Genomic DNA, 16,421 nt, shown 5'->3' on the forward strand with positions numbered 1-16,421 from the left:
TTTTCTTGCCAGCCAGGTGTCTTAGAGTTAGACGAGCGCAACCAGGTCTGCAAGCCATAGCACCTGACCCAATAAATCCCGCTTGTTTTAAAGCCAGATCCAACCCTTAGGCCAGGAGTGAAGTCATCCCTTGGAAAAGACCAATCAAAAGTTGTAAAGCACCTAAAAATGATACTTGTTCTGGATTAACCACTTGCCTACACTGTGCATATTGTATTTCCAGCTTGCTTGTCATGATAAAGCGAACATTCTTCATTGCTTATGTTATGAAATATCTTGTAGACATGTAAGGTGAGAAATATTACTGAATTATCATTAAAAATCAATACTAATATTGATACATTTCCAAGGTTGCTTTTTTATTGCTGATTATTTGTTGTTGTTCTTTTTTCTCACTTTGGTGGATGGCAGAACTGTTTTCTATGTTTACTCTCTTTCAGCTGATTATTTTGTAGACTGTAAAAAATATTTGTCATTATTCATTTTTTTTTAATTTTGTTTTTCCCAGTCCTATGGTAGCTACTTGGTTTGGTGTTTATTTCATCCACCAGAAAATACCTATCACAGAAATGCAAAGGCAGCCTGACAGTGAGCTTCTCTTTGGGCATGTTGACATCATCCTCTCCTCTGAGCTCTAATTCAACTTTCAACACAATGCCTAAAACCACACAGCCTCTGGGCACAAAAGAACAACATGGAGAGTACACTTGTGCATTCTGTTGCCCTGTAAGCAAATTGCCTTGTTAATGAGGAATCAGCCAAATAATGGGTTTGATAGTCTGTGCTTTGATTAGGTAATATGAAGTGCAAAAGTGTGTTATTTTTTTTTGTATATAACAGACAGAGCATCCGGTTCAAAGTTCAGGGCTGTGAATGTCATTGACTAATTCTTCAACATCTTTCACAAGCAAAGACAAAATACTGCTATGCCATGTTTAATAAATACTCTTTGGAAGAAATGAGAACGCTATGATTTTTTAACTTTGCTGGTGGGACAAACTGGAGCTGCACTTTGCAGAGTGCGAATATAAAGATAACTTATAAAAGATACCTCATTAAAGATAACTCCTGCCTTCAGATGTCTGTCTGTATTCACATGGACTGTGCCTGGAAGGAGTAGAGGAGAATGTCATAGCTTTTGAGTAATAGATTAAGAGAAGAAAACCTTTGCAGGTATGTGCATACAAACAACATTTCCATAGTGTGAACACTTCTTCCTCTGCTCACAATGGTAAATCAGTGTGCATGCACACAGAGAACCCCTACAGGTGGGATAACGTGCTGTGTTTTTTAATTGCTGCTCCCCTGATATGTTGTTTGCATGGTCATTCAGGTAAATGAGTTGTATCTTAACTCTCTCCCAGTAAGGAACAAGCTAACCAACAGCCTTTGTATTCCTGAGCACTCCAATCTATGCTACACAGTGTAGTTGGTTGTCTGTCTGAGCTCTGCATTTCAGCAGCTGGAATTTGATGGTAGAGAGGAGGAAAAAGAAGTCAATATTTCTCTGGTTTTCCTTTCCAAGCTAAATAGCTTGGATGAGAGAAAAGGAAATATAACCGAATCACCCAGTCAATCTGTTCTTTGAACTGCTGGGGTTTGGAGATTAGAGGATTCTTACAAATAAACAATAATAAAAAGGCAAGTATTAGTGCATGTGTTTGACAGGAAGGCTGTAATTCTTCTCTGTTCCACAACACATGAAATATTATAATATGGAAATTTTATGTTATCTATCTTTTTCTTGTAGAACTAGTACATTCTCTTCTTATCATTATGTCTCATCTGGTACATTGTTCAAACTCGAGCCAAAGTATCCCATCACTTGAGATATCACAAAAACAAAAACAATGTGTAGAAGCTCATCATAAACACATCACAAAAACCTGTTCTTGCTCTTCTGAAATCCTGCTTGCTTTGCTTTGACATGGCAAAGAGCCCATCAAATCTGCCTGCCGAGTGTTCTCACTGGGATACAATCTGAAGGTAGACTGTCTTCCTCAGGCAGTTCTCCATAACCCTCAGCACATTTTCTGTAGTGGTGGATGCATCAGGGCAAATAATGATAGGACTCGCACCTCTGTGGTCTAGCAATCAGCCAGTGCTATCGTATCTGCTGGACATAAGAGAACTGTCTATGCTGTAGGCCCGCAGTCTATGTTTTACTGCTTTTGAATTCCCTCATTTTGAGAGAAGAATGGTCCAGTGTTGGCACACATGGTCCATCAGCTTCAGGGCTGTTCTAACCTTTAATAGTTGGTGACAGCCTCCGAGGCACTGGTATGTCAGGCCAAGGACAGCTGGTTGGCAGCAGTCCTGGCCATGCTCACTATTCACCGACTTCACATGCTCTGTCATTATGACCCAGACAGCATACAGGTCCTTCATAAACTCTATGCCTCTAGGGGTCTTTGTATGCCACAGAAATACCCATATAATCACCAGATTTTTATCCCACAGTGATAGGACAGAAAAAGGATCTCATCCTAGCCATTTAGGATAATTTGTTTTATATAGACTACGTAAAAAGGCTAGCCATTTTATCTGTCGTTTAAAATGTGGTTAGTTTCTTTAATGCAGTTGACCTCAGAGCTTCAGCATTGTACTGTAATTTGAATGAGAAATATGTTGCTCTCAAGATTGAGTCTAAGCAGAACACTTCTTTGATAAACTAATCTTTGTAAAATCCACTGTGCTGCATGGAGCCAGGAGCTAGCTGTTAGTTTTCTTTTTTATTTTTGTTCCCTTTCAATAGACTATTTCAGCATGCTGAAAGAACAGGCGTGGGGCGCACAACAGATCCTAGTTATGGCTGTGTTCTTCCTTTCATCAGAAACACAAACCGCACAATCCTTACAGCAATCAGCACGAAACACATCATGTTAAATCCCTTATTTCTGTAGCATAATATAAAGTCTCTCTTTCATTCATATTACCATTCTGGTCGGTCAGGTATGTGAGGTTTTCTAGGCAACAGGTGTTTTCTGAAATAAAATACAACCTTCCCTTCAGCTAATTATGTGGCAGAGACAGCAGCTGCAAGTATAATGCTGAGGACACATGGTCTATAAGACACCCAGAAGAAAAATACTCCTTGTTCCACTTGTTAAGGTAAAGCACAGATGTTGCTGCAGTGATAAGTATGAGCATAAGGCAACCACAGTCTGCTTCATGCTGTAAATTCAGGATCTAAGATTTCAGAATATTTAATAGGCTGCAATCAGAATCACCAGTTTCTTTATGTAGAGGAAAGTTGTTTATGTATAATCTTGTAGTCCTAATACATACTCCTTATTATGGTTTACATTACACTATCATCAACAATATGCTGGGGACTATCCACAGACATGGCAGATAAATTATACACCTTATTTTATATGGACTCAATTATATGTGTCAAATAGTGACAAATGTGCAAATTAATACATTTACTGATTTTAAACATTCATAGATACTGTAAATTACAGAGGGTTTAGTCATTTACAATGTTAAATGCAAACTTTTTCATTGCTTAGTGTTGGGGTGCAGTACTAAGGCTAGTTCTGTATATCAATTTTAGACTGTTGAGAAATCACCTGCAAAATAATGGTGCTTAATGAACTTCATGACCAAAGCTAGAACAAATCCTTTCCAGGGACCAGTTCTCTGCTCTGTTAGGTGTACAGGGTTTTTTTCCCCAGTTTATTAATTTTTCCCGTATTTATTTTAAGAGCAAAGTACATATATAGCTTCTTACAGAATAGCTGTTAATGTAAAAAGACTTTTTACATATAATTTCATTTTACAAATAAAAAGGATGTCCAGCATTTCCTTAAAGACACAGGGATCCTCTAGAACCATCCAGTCTCCTTCTAGTTCTTCAGGCCTAACCAGCTCAGAATCTCTACCCTACTCACAAGAACTTTTAACACCACAGACAAAACACAGTTCAGATAGTTCACAGCTCTTGCTCTGTCAACAAACTGGTTGCTTTGTCTGTCTTGCAAAGTACTTACACTGTCCTTTCAATCCCAGTAGCTTGCAGGGCTGCATGCTTTTCTGGCTACAGTGCTTGTTATGTGGGGCAGCAGCTGCAAGGAACTGGGAAATTATGAACACACATGGAGATGGGTCTGATTGCAGGGATCCACTAGATAACACCAAAAGCTTCACACTCCTTCAGACCTTGCTCAAACTGACCCTGTGTGTATCTTTTGTGGGTGTTTTTTTGGCGAAACCTACACTGGTAAGCTGTAGGGAACTGTGGTAAAAATGAGTCCATATTTGTCCTTCTACCACCAAGTTTACAGAAGGCAGGCTTAAAAAATAAAATAAAAAAAAAAGCTCTGATTACATGGTTACAAAGTAATTTCATCATTTCTTCCTATTGTTTGTTGCTCAACTGCTGACTCTTGTTCTTAACTATGTTCCTGTCCTGCAAAGGAACCTTAGCAGCCAACAGGACAATTCAAATTGCTTGCAACTGAGAATATTGATATATTTTGCATGCTATAATCTTCAACCTTTGGTGCTGTAGTAGAGGAGCAGCCTCTTACGAATCTCAATGCCCTTCTGCAACTAAATGCCCTCAGTGTGTTATGGCCATGTTACCAAGAACTAATAATTCAGGGAACTGCTGTTAAAATTCTCCTCTACTCAGCAACAAAGGCTGGTCACGCAGTTTCCAAGACTTGTACATTTATAATGTGGGTAGAAAATTTGAGTAATACTCACATGTGTCTTCACATCACCTTCAAGAATCTTGCTATGCCTGAGAAACTCAGCAACACTTCCATTCAGCAGCCTATCAAACGCTTCGACATAGGGTGCTATGCCTGCAGAACAAGAGCATTCCATTATAATGGGCTCAAAAAGCACGTAATGTATAGAGCTTCTATATTCTTCCTGTGTAGTACATGGAGGAGAAATAGCATAGAATCAGGGAAAATTGCTTTAACTTAATTTCTGCTTTACTCACTGATTTGTGAAATTGGTGAAAATCAGTGAAAAATTATGTAGAACTTTTTTTTTTTATATAAATAGAAAGAAAGAAAACAAAACAAAACAAAAAAACACCTGCTCCTGGTATAACCTGGCTAGGAGCATGAAGGGAATTGTCTTTGTATACTGTAAGTAAGAAGCCTCTTTTGTATTAAAATAACGGGTGCTATAGTAAATATTTCTCAGCCCTTCAAAGGCCTGCTGGCCCGACAAGGGTGATCGTCATAACAAAACTGTATTACTGCACATAAAACAAATACCATCCCCTAAAAAGAATCTGCTCTGTACTGAACAACTATTTTTATACCATCCACCCATTCCTGCAGCTCTCCGTATTGTTTGGCAATCATTAATAAGTAATTCACTTGCCACCAAGGTAGAGCCTCGAGAGTTGACTGACAGTCAATTGATGCAGTGAGATGTGGTAATCTCCTTACTTTGTTGTGTGACCTTACAAAACTGTCCTCGAAGAACGAAGGCTCAAACAATTCTTCTAGCTAGCACATCCCACTGACTATGTATGTGCTATATATGCTGACGGAGGAATAAAAATGCTGTGTTCTGTATGGTGTACAGGGCAGTTTCCTGATCAAGTGGACAATCAGAAGACTAAGATGAGACTCAGTTTCTTACGTAACTGGCTTTCTAAATGGCTTTATGTGATAAGGTTTAAGATGGCAAAAGTAATCTTTCTTTGGATGCTTTCCAGCCCACTCCTTCCTCCCTGACATATACTCATGTCTATGCCTCAGAACCTGTACCGGGTCCAGCATGAGCAATGCATGTGTGAATTTATGGCATCTGTAGGATCTGAGAGACCAAGGTTAATATTCTTCCCAGCCTCTCTCCCTCCTTAATGAAGCCTGAAGGCTGTTCTGAAGAGGTACCAGGCTTTCTCCAGAGAGTTTGCTTTAACCTTTTGGCACTATATGACAATTGTGTCCAAATTCATAATCTTGAAAGCCCTCTTTATTTCATAAGAGTCATCTGGCTCCTTGACAGAAAAAAGAAAGGCTTTGGCAATTGGAGTTCGCAATGGCCTGTGTGAAAAAAAAATGTAGTTAGACAGCTAGGCAGGATTTCAAGGCTCCTTTTGTTCCCTTGATGTCACTTACCTTTAATTCTGAGGAATTTCTGGGCTTTCTTCCATATTAAGTGTTTGTGTGTAAACCCCTCGAATGACCTAGTGTACAAAAGGTTTTAGTTGTGGAGATGCTTTCCAAAGCCCATTTGCCTTCTTTGTCAAAATCTGTGTGTGTCTCCAAAAGAATCATTGTAACCTTTTCCTTTAGATCAGACTTCTAAATAGCAGTTCACCAAATGGCAATTGTGCTATGCAAAACTAGAAAGCAACTGTGCTATTTTTTACTATTCAATACAGCTAACTCTCAGGAGAATTTACTATAGTGGGCTGTGCAGAGCCATTGAATGATTTGTTTGCAATCTTGTCATTGTAAGAAACAAGTAAAGGTACATTCCTCCCATGCTCCCCACTATTTTGTTGTTTCCAAAAACGTATTAATAAACAAGGTAAGCTTGCTTTTTGTAATGCTTCCAGTTATGGAATGGTCTTTTAGTGGGAGGGGGCACAGTAGAAGATAGCAACATACCTCCATTTCCTCTAGAAACTTAAAAAATGTCACACTCTTTGGCGTAGCGTCAGTTTTAAAGTAGGAAAAGAAAGAGAGTCCTGTTCTGTAAGACTGATGGCTCTGCAACTGCTGTGGAGACTGAGTGAACCTCTCCAGAGACACAGTAACGCAGGCATACAGAATTACGTTTGTGGCAGTCTATGTGCATCCATCACCCAAACTGAAGAACTGCTGCAGTCTTTCCTACCTGCATCAGCAACAGCTAGTTCCCGAGTCCCCAGGTGAGCCAGCTCGGCCTGGAGACATGGTACAGGCTGGGAAGTGCTCTGTGGTGCTGCTCATATCAGTTTCTGCTGCTGTTTCTCCCAGCAGGTGTGTTTTATAATCTCATTCCTACAACATTCATCAGTCGGTTTCTTCTGAGGATCTGCTGGGGATTTAAGGCTCTGCTTCCCTGGGGGGTGGGGGTAGGTGAAGTTCTTCACCTTATTCAGCTCTTACGCTAGGGCAAGGATATAGTAATTTTCATGAGGGCACTCATGGTGAGTTGATCTCTTTTTGTAATAGCGACCCTGGTTCTGCAGTTCTGAGCTCTGGATTAGTACAGAGATTCACCCAAATGGGTTCATTATAGGATCGCCTACGTCTTTAAAAAAATGTGGGCTTCCCTCTGGTGGTTGATTTATTTGTCAGCTCGTACATAGGTCATGTTTCTGCATGAGTTTGCTAAGGTTTACTAGCTCTCTAGATTTTCTCCAGACTGTACACATTTTATTACTGAAGCTTACTCTGACCAGCCAACTCATCTGCTCTGGGAAGCCTGCTGGAAGCTGCTCCCCTCCTGCCACAGAAACACACTGCTTTAAGTCAGCTGCTCCACAGCAACTGCCAGCACACAGGCCTATGGCACACGGAGCTGGGCGAAGGTCCCTCACGTCTTGCTGGGCGAGGGTTGGCATACAGTTGTGATAAAGCAGCTGACATACAGTAGCTTGCTTCTGCCAATAAAGAAGATGCCTGCCACTTTCTGCTTGTTCTGCAGCGCTCTGTACAGCAGCTGAGCCCACACTGGGATGCGCTCTGCTCTGGAGAAGGCAGGGAAGGGCTAAGGAATATGGAAAGCGAAGGACATGAAGTTAAGAAAGGGATATATGCAGGGACTGTGGGTAAAAACAAAACAAAACACAAAACAAACACACAGCATCTCTTGAGAAAGGAAAGGGTACCTCTATTCAGTCAACATCAGAACTGCCACATTTATAAGGTTATTTAGCCTGTAAACTGCAGGAACAACAAAAAATTTAGTGAATCAAAAAATATGATTTGGTGGTATGACGTGAATAAATGAAGACGTTTCTTTCATGTATCTCCAATGCAGTGCTTGGGAGATCCACTTGAGAAGGGATGGCTCAAGAGAGATCAAAGTAAGGCCAAGGATGTGTAGCAGCTCTTGGTGAGCAAATGCTTATGAACAAACTCCTATCTGATTAAGGATGTTACTCGATTGAATGATGCAGGTCTGCACTGTGAAATTCAGAGAGGTGGAAAATAAACTCGGTGTTTATATCGGTGACTTAAGGAATATTTATGCTGGAAATTTTTGGGATGTCTCATTTCTTCTGCTAACCGGGCTAAAGCAGACATTTTCATCTTGTGAGTTATCTACAATATAAATGCTAAAATGGAAAGAGCAATAAAGCTTGAAATATGGACAGTATATTTAAGAGACAAGACAAATCATGCATTTTCTAGGCTATATCAATTTATAATCATGCTTAGAAGAAAAACACCTGCTCTTCTTACAAGTTGATTTTTAACAACAGAAGGAGGTGGTACCTCAAAAAAACAGACTTACTTCCATTGACACCATTAATGGCATCGCACTCCATTCCACCAGATCTATGTGAATCTGAAAATAACGATTCAAGTCGAGTCACTGCCTTCTCCAGTCTCTCCATCAAGCCATGAGTCTCTGCCATTCTGAAAAAATCATTCAGGACAGAAAGAGTGTTAGTTCCCTTTGAGGAATACCCATGCTTCATGTTACAGTTCTGCTCATCTGGTGGCTTTACCAGCTTTTATGGCAAAGCTCATGGGTTTTAAATATTGTCCCTCTGGCTTATAAACAGTTGCAGGGAAGCAGCTGACATAGGGGGACTTGCTTCTGTGATAAGAAGGGATATGATCAGCCCTTGGTTTTCGTTGTAAATAGAGGATACAAACCACTGCTGTGTAGCTCTGGGCAGCCTATATTTGGGCAGTTTGTGACAAATATATGTGGATACTTCTAATCAGGTACTGAGATGGCTCTAGTGTTTATAAATGTATTTGGTAGAAAATTATGCCTACAGTGACTTGCAACAGCCATTTACTGAGGCAAAAATACAGACTTAATACTTGACAAAGCCAGACTTTAAATGTATACCTCCCGATTTTTCTAAAGGTACATGCTGAAATTTGTCTGGGTCTTTTATGCTTTGTAGTAAGATTTAGCCACTTTATTAAATGACTACACAAGAAGCCATAAAGGTTTTCTGTTTGTTCTTCTGATGTGATTTCCTATCACTTTTTTTTTTTCCTTATGAAAGTACCTGATATGAATCAGTGTTTCTAAAGCTTTTTAAATCGAGCACTAATTAACCTTTGGGGAGAAAAAAAAAAAAAAAAAAAAAGCCAGGGCCTATTTATGCAGTGCTGCAACAGTAATTCTTGATGTAAAATGAAATAGAAACGTGGCTAAATTTTGAGCAACTCACATATCATTTCATTGCCCCACAGTGTGATTATCTGTTTTCTTACATGCGAGGAAGTGTAGGCACTGACACTTCTGAACACCGGCCAATGTCTCAGGGAACACAGCGCTCTATACACTACCGACTGAGAAACAGTTACATAAGCTAAGAGAAAGCTATGTTTAACCCGCCCCCCGTCATTTCATATAACGAGCTGAACATCCATGTTCCTCACTTAGGGTTGTGTTTCATTCTGCTGAGTGATGTACAGGAAGGGGGCCGGTGGTGACCCTGATGAACATGATCCTCGTGGGCAGCTCAAGCAGAGCTCCCACATGAGGGCTTGTATCCCCTGCCCGGCGCTAGGGTGGTGTGGAAGTGGGGACCATGGGGGAATCTGCATCCCCAGCCAGGGGAAGCTGGCAAGTAGCGGCTCTGTGGTCCCTGCCCTGTGGCTGTCAGGCACAGGACATCGGTGTGTGGCTTGTAGAGTCAGAAAGGTTAGGCATGCCTGGAATATATGTGTAAATGCATCAGCTGCTAATGAACAGCCTGTTAAAAGTGTCTGTATTCTTGAGATAGCCAAGGGTAATACTGGATTGCAATAACCTGTGCAACGCTGTGCAGCACTAGCAACCAAAGCAAGCAACGCTGCTTCAGTGTCCCCTTACCCTGGGGAGAAAATCTAAATGTTATTATTAAAAGTAGGGTAATATAAAAAGAGGGCTTTTGATTTCCAAATCAGTATTAATAATCCTAAAGAACAAAAATAATCCTTTTTATTTTGAAAATTTAAGTGTGAGAGAAGCTACTAGGATTGTGGAAACACATGCAGAGCTCTCTCAGTGAGTCATGCCCTCTGTCAAACAAGGTGGGACCTTCAGACTTTACCCTATAAATATAAGGGGGGGGGGGGGGGGGGGGTTTGACCTAAGAGCGAAACAGAAGATTTTACAATGAGAAAGTCTCAGGAGAACCATTCTCATGAGAAAGTTTTGTCTGGAGTTTATGCTTTTTTTTCTATTTACATTAAATAAAAAAGCAAACCCCCAAAGGGGGATGAGATTAAACAGTGTGCGTATAAACACTGTCCAAAATTCAGAGGGGGGTCTCTTCTGCTTATATTGAAAATGTACACTGTTCTGTTTGAAAAATCAATGAATTCTCTAAAAAAAAAAAACCATAACTTTTTGTAAGGTTGCAAGTATCTTGGCAGGAGTGATATGAAGGTATCAAGAGAGCTTCCAAAATGTGTAAACTTTCCTGAGACTATTAAATCTTTTCTTAAAACAAAGCACTCTTATTCCTCAAAAGTATTATAGGCATATTCTTTTCACATTGTATCCTACTTTGTAAAGGCTTAAAAACATGCCTGTTTTAAAAGTTATGTTTTAAAGCAGTCTAAAGTCAGGCTGGTCTAATGAAGCATACTAGCAGTCAATTTTTTTCATTAGTATTTTAAAGTATATTTCCAGTATGTTTCCTGTTTGTCTTTACTTGAAGACATGGTCTGTTGGTAACTATATTAGCTTCCATCTGCCCTAAAAAGTTTCATTGATGACATGTACAAAACTTCTTTGGAAAAGCTGTTCCTTTTTTGCCTCTTTAGCCTGATTTTGCCTGTCGAAGGATCCAACTCTGATTTGACTACATGCACTTGGACTAATCTTACAAACAGCGATGGATCACACTTGTAATGCTCTACCCAAGAAAGTGCCCTCTGCAAGATGCTAAAAATATAGGTTACGGTGTCAGAAGCTCAAGGGAATGACCTGACTTAACAACCCTGTGGACATTTTTATCCAATACTCTCCAACTGCAAAATAGACTTTTGTTCACTGTATTCTTCACAGCTTTACTCAGTTCCCATCAGCTGTAAAACTACAATGTTGTTCTTCTAAAATCAGATATCAACAGCGAGACAATTACAGAATGGTATATTGTTCTAGTCTCTTTAGACAGAAGTCAGAACCATTTATACCAAAAAATCAGGGCTGCCAGGTTTTTCCTTGTTTTTATGAGAAATGTTACCCTTAAGAACTCCTCCGTTGTTTACACTGAACCCATCTTTTTTTCTGCCTACTTTTAGACTCGATTCATGACTATGTGGTATTTGTATCTATACGCATATACATGTGTGCAGGATACATACAGTTATCCTGCGTAGGAATAAAGTATACTTTTGCCATTACTGTATATAACACTTCAAGAGTAAATTGGTCATACATCCAATAACCTTACATTTACACTTTGCTTTACTATCAGTAAGGTAGGTTTCTTACAAACAAGACTGACATTAATGTTACTGATCTGAAGTACAGGCTCCGCTGAGCAATAGCACGGCAAATCTCTCGAGCCATTCTCAGTATAAACATTGACATCTTTGCCCATACTTAGGGATTCACGTATCTGACTCATATTAGGACAGCCTTCAGCATTTTCTTGGCCTGTATTCAGAGTCCCTCTTATTAGTTACCATTCCACACTCCACCGTGCGTGGTGAAACCGATACTACAAACCCACAGCTCAAAAGGAGTCAGAACACAAGTGGTACAGCTTGACTCTTGTGAAGATACTGTCTGTGTGATGTAGCATCAGAGCTTATATTATAAATAAATAATAAGACCGGTCTATTTACAGTGCCAAATAAAATCTTTGCATGTTAATAAAAAGTAAAGAGGATGTAAATACATCTGTGGGATGCCTCCACTCCCATAAAGCACATTTTTTACATCAGGACAGATTCTCTATCTTGTTTCCACCGGGATTTTAGTTAAAGCTTTGATCTTGATGTGGATTATCAAGGTTAATCATATACCTTTCCCTAGAGTTGATGCCGACTACCTGTAAGGAGTTAAGAATAACAGTGCTTCAACTCCAGTGTGATCCTGGATCCTTAGTGGAGAAGCACAATGTTCTTCACTGAAAATAAGGTCGACTAAGAGCTAGGAAAGGTGTTAAATCACATCTAATGACAATTATTTAAATGTCGGCAATGCTAACTATCTCTTGAACACAAAAAATAAAGAGGATCCATAGAAATGCCCAGTTTACTGTTGGTGGTATCTTTTTTGGGGGTGCCAAAGGCATGTGACAATACAGCCACCTGTCATTTCTTCCCCCCCAAAAGTGAAGAGGGGTACAATGAAGGCCAAAAAGCAGACTTTTTATAGACAGGCCCTGGGAGAACAGCACTGTTTTTCTCCCTAGTTTGGCATCTGTCTTAAAGCACCATTTATCAGTTATCAAGGGAAAAAACTAGTCAGTAGACTAAATTGCCTGACACATCCATCCCAAATAGCAGACAATCTGGAAGCCAAAACATACAGGTATTATGCTTGTTATCATTGTATGTACCTTACGGCAGAAGACCATATTGCTCTATGTCAAGAAGATACAAGCTGTAATGAGCCCAAAGGGAAAAACAGTGTAGTAGCATAAGAGAAAAAATAAACAAAAGAGATGATGACTTGTCAGGCATGTAAAAATGACAGGTTTGAACACAGGAATGGTGCCACCCTGTAAAGTATGATATTCTGACAAACATCATCAAAAGATAGTATGAGATTTCATTGTTTATTTTTATTCCTAATATTCTTTCAATTTAAAAGAAAAAGAAGTGATTTGTTCATTTATTTGTTTGTGTTTTTTTTTCTTTCTTTCTTAGAACCAGTCCTTTCAAATCCACTTGGCATCTAAAAAATGAAGCCTGACCTGACTCATTCTCACCATCTGAGATGCTACAGGTTAGATTTTGCTTTTCTTCTCTATTCCAAAAAAGGGCAGTTGCCTGTACAGGCAGCAATTTGGTATTTTTATTGTATCTAACATTCCTACACTGCTTGGAAAAACACAATCTTATTCTTGAAAGTACAGCAGCCCGTACTTGTGCTTTCTCTCATAGTCTTAACAAATTGCTACTGAGATATGCAATAAACAAAATATACAAAACCCCTGACTGCCAGCTGGTACTATCTTGAAGCCAGTTGTGAATATGTTACAGATCCAAAGTGCTGTCTCCTCTGAGTTCTTCTGTACAATATGTTTCAAGGGAGGGGAAATGCATACACATTCCTGAACATCCCCTCAGATAACAAAAGCATCTTTATTTCTGAAAAAAATAATAATAAATAAATAAAAAAATAGGCAGTTTGAGGCACAGCTGGCTAGCTTTCCTGCACTGTCATTCAAATGTGTGTACCAGCTCCAAGCTGAGTTAAGCACGCAGTCTTTTTGCTACCTGGGGCATCAGAGCCAAATTCCTGCTGCACCTCGTGCTAGTCCAAACGATGAAAACCTACTGGCTTGGCATCTCAGGGGCTGCCCATTACCAGGAGGAACTCAGACACGGCCTGTTATCAGCTGAGTGGCCAGCGAGGTGCTGCTGAAGCTATTTGGGTTACTACCATAAATGATTTTGGGTGGAGACTGCAGAGCAAGGGAGTATTGGTTAGAAGAAAGTGTGTTGGTAGACAGACAAACATTACCTTGTATGGCTTGTGTTTTGTTTCCCATTAGCTGTATGGGAGGAATGTAAACAGAGGCTTGTCAAAGTGATGTCAAATTGTATTAAACCAGAAGACCTCTCAGAAAAGGCCTGCATGAGGAGAATGATTCAGGGGACAAATCAGAGCTTTTGGTGACCTTTTTTTCTTGTTTCGTCCCTAGATCTGCTACAAGCTCCTTTGGAATGCTCTCAAGTATTGGTTGAATTTCTCTTATTTTTCCCAGTAAAAGATATACTATTGTATATGTAATGGTTCTTAGAATTTTGAAAACTTTTGTTTTTTGGTTAAAATGGACAAGTGTTATAGCTGGAAGAGCAGACAAAAATGGGTGACGTCTGCCTTTTGTGGTTGGTTATGCCATTTTGACTGATAAATTGGTTTGAAGTCTTGGCAGGCTCTAACAAACTCATCACAAAACACTTCTGTCTGTAGCTCAATGTGCATGTTAAAACCATTAATACACTAGAAATGAGTCCTCTGTTGCTATGTGCAGAAGTGTGCTACCTAAATCACCTTGTCTGTAGACTTCTGTCTTTAGCATACCCTTTGTGTTTTTAAAGGATTATTTTTTGTTAGCAAAAAAGATTTTTGTGTAGAAGAGGAAAAAGCAGGTTCATTCTGTACCTCTTCCAACTAAGCTTTTCCTTTGTCTGGCTTTATGCTATTGGTACCACAAAACATACTTTTCTGCCTATATTCTGGCTCTTCCCCTGCTTCTCTCTCTCACAGTGATCAAGCTGTTGTCTACAAAAATAAACAGGCAGGAGAGGAATGGAGGCATTTTTGTATCCCACTACTTTAAAAATATTTTACAGAACTGCTTTGTAAAACAATCTCTATTTTGACAAGTACCCCTAAGACTGTTGACGTATTTTAGATTTCTTATCACAACCCATTTTAGTCCCATAATTATGGGTGAGCAATTGCACATGTCAAGCTGTGTGCTTACAAGTCAATGTAATAATAGCATGGACTGTGGTTAGGCCTCTGATAATTTAATATAAATTCTTTAAAATATGCCATGTGTTCATGTATGTGTTTAGTACCTCCTGGAATATCAGTTCACTTCTAATTATATGTAAGTTCTGTGAAGAGCTCCCATCCCTTGCTGAATAATTCTGGCTGTCTTACCAATTTTGTGATCACAAAGAACAAATACATTATTTAATGATATACTGAAGCAGTCAAGACTTGACAGTCTGTGTAAGCATGATTGACTTAAAATAACCAAGGCAACCCAGTTTCTAAGTACATTCTCCTATTCTTTTTATGCTCCCTTTTTATGTTACCACTGCTCATATTCCTTTGTCTTGTTTTTATTTTCTTCTTTCCCTCCAATGAAGTGTAATTTTTTGTCTCTCCAATCAACAGATACACAGTGTTCTTAGCCACCTCATTTACTATGTATTAGCACAGTGCTTTTCATGTAATCAAGCATCCTAAAGACCTTACAAGCCATTTAATTACCTGTCACACGTCCAATTACTGTATGTAAGCAGACTGCTTTGCTGAACTGAGAAAACACCGCGTGCAGGCATTGATTTTATTAAAGTGCTTCAGTTCAGTTCATAATAACTGAACAGTAAGATTCTTTAGCTATGGTTCCAACCAAATTGAATTTGCACTGCCCAAAAGGGTAAACTCCACAAAGCACAAAACCTTACACTGTGGTGCAGTACTTCTGAGATGTGGCAGGAGAAAAGTGAATGCAGAAAGTTATAAGTAAACAGACAGTGTTTCAAACTCTAAAAACACAGATTATGATTTTTTTTTTTTTGCAGAAAAGATGAGACTGCTGAGTTATTCAGTGCCAGGGTTAGTAACAGTTTGGTCTGCTGGCGGCTTGGCCTTTCAGAACACCACCACATCCTAGTTTGCATGCAGATCCATATTGCTCCAAAGCCCGAACTTCTGACTTTCTGATTATCAGGAATTTTCTTCACCATCAATGTTGAAGGATAATCCCTTCTACCCGTGCAGGTATTTCTCATTTAAACCTGCAAGAGTAGGTGTGACAAGTCAACTCTGGAACACATCCATTACTTGAGCGTATCTCAGTTTGAATTCGAAAGTCAGAGGAAACATTCCTCTGGCCATGCAAAGGAAGTCACTCTGATGCAAACAATCACATGAAATGAAACAACAGCAACAAAGAGTACTACACATTGAAATGTCAGTGGACATCTGTCAGATGTCAGAATAGGTGGGCTTAATTTCAGCCAAGTTAGCTACTGTTCTTGGTCCTACCAGAATGTCCTGCTGCAATTATGATCTCAGGACTCTGTGTCTGATGGTCTCATGGCTCCCTGCTCAGCCTGCAGCCCGTGGCCCTTCTTCCAGCATGGCAGCAGCCCTGAGGGCTGAGGCAAACTTTGTGCCATCTGCATACTCCCTTTGCTCTGCAACTGCTGTGGCTTCATCTGTGATCTTCACTGATCGCAAAAACTCAAGGCCTTGGCCCATCTCCCATTCTAAAATTCAGGCCACTGATTCTGCAATACTGTTAGCAACACAATGGATTGTGCCTTTGCTTCTGATTGAGGATGAAATGGGCCACCTGCTACTAAAAAAGACCTTTCTATTTCCTGCTCTAACCTGGTTACTACTGA

General features: G+C 39.7%; 1 protein-coding gene across 3 annotated transcripts in view; it reads right to left on the reverse strand.

Moving 5' to 3' along the window:
- The window catches only part of CAP2 (cyclase associated actin cytoskeleton regulatory protein 2), a 67,355-nt gene that overhangs the window by 44,955 nt on the left and 5,979 nt on the right, over positions 1-16,421 (reverse strand). For all 3 annotated transcript variants that reach the window (XM_080579213.1, XM_080579212.1, XM_080579211.1), the window contains exons 2-3: positions 8,428-8,552; positions 4,714-4,814 (exon numbers count right to left, since the gene is read on the reverse strand). In XM_080579213.1, coding sequence (XP_080435339.1) covers positions 4,714-4,814; positions 8,428-8,551 — 225 coding nt within the window. In that variant the 5' untranslated portion in view covers position 8,552. The remainder of the gene's footprint in view (positions 1-4,713; positions 4,815-8,427; positions 8,553-16,421) is intronic.

The sequence above is a fragment of the Anser brachyrhynchus genome (genome assembly GCF_964034855.1).
Source record: "Anser brachyrhynchus genome assembly, chromosome: 2".
Classification (NCBI taxonomy): Eukaryota; Metazoa; Chordata; class Aves; order Anseriformes; family Anatidae; genus Anser; species Anser brachyrhynchus.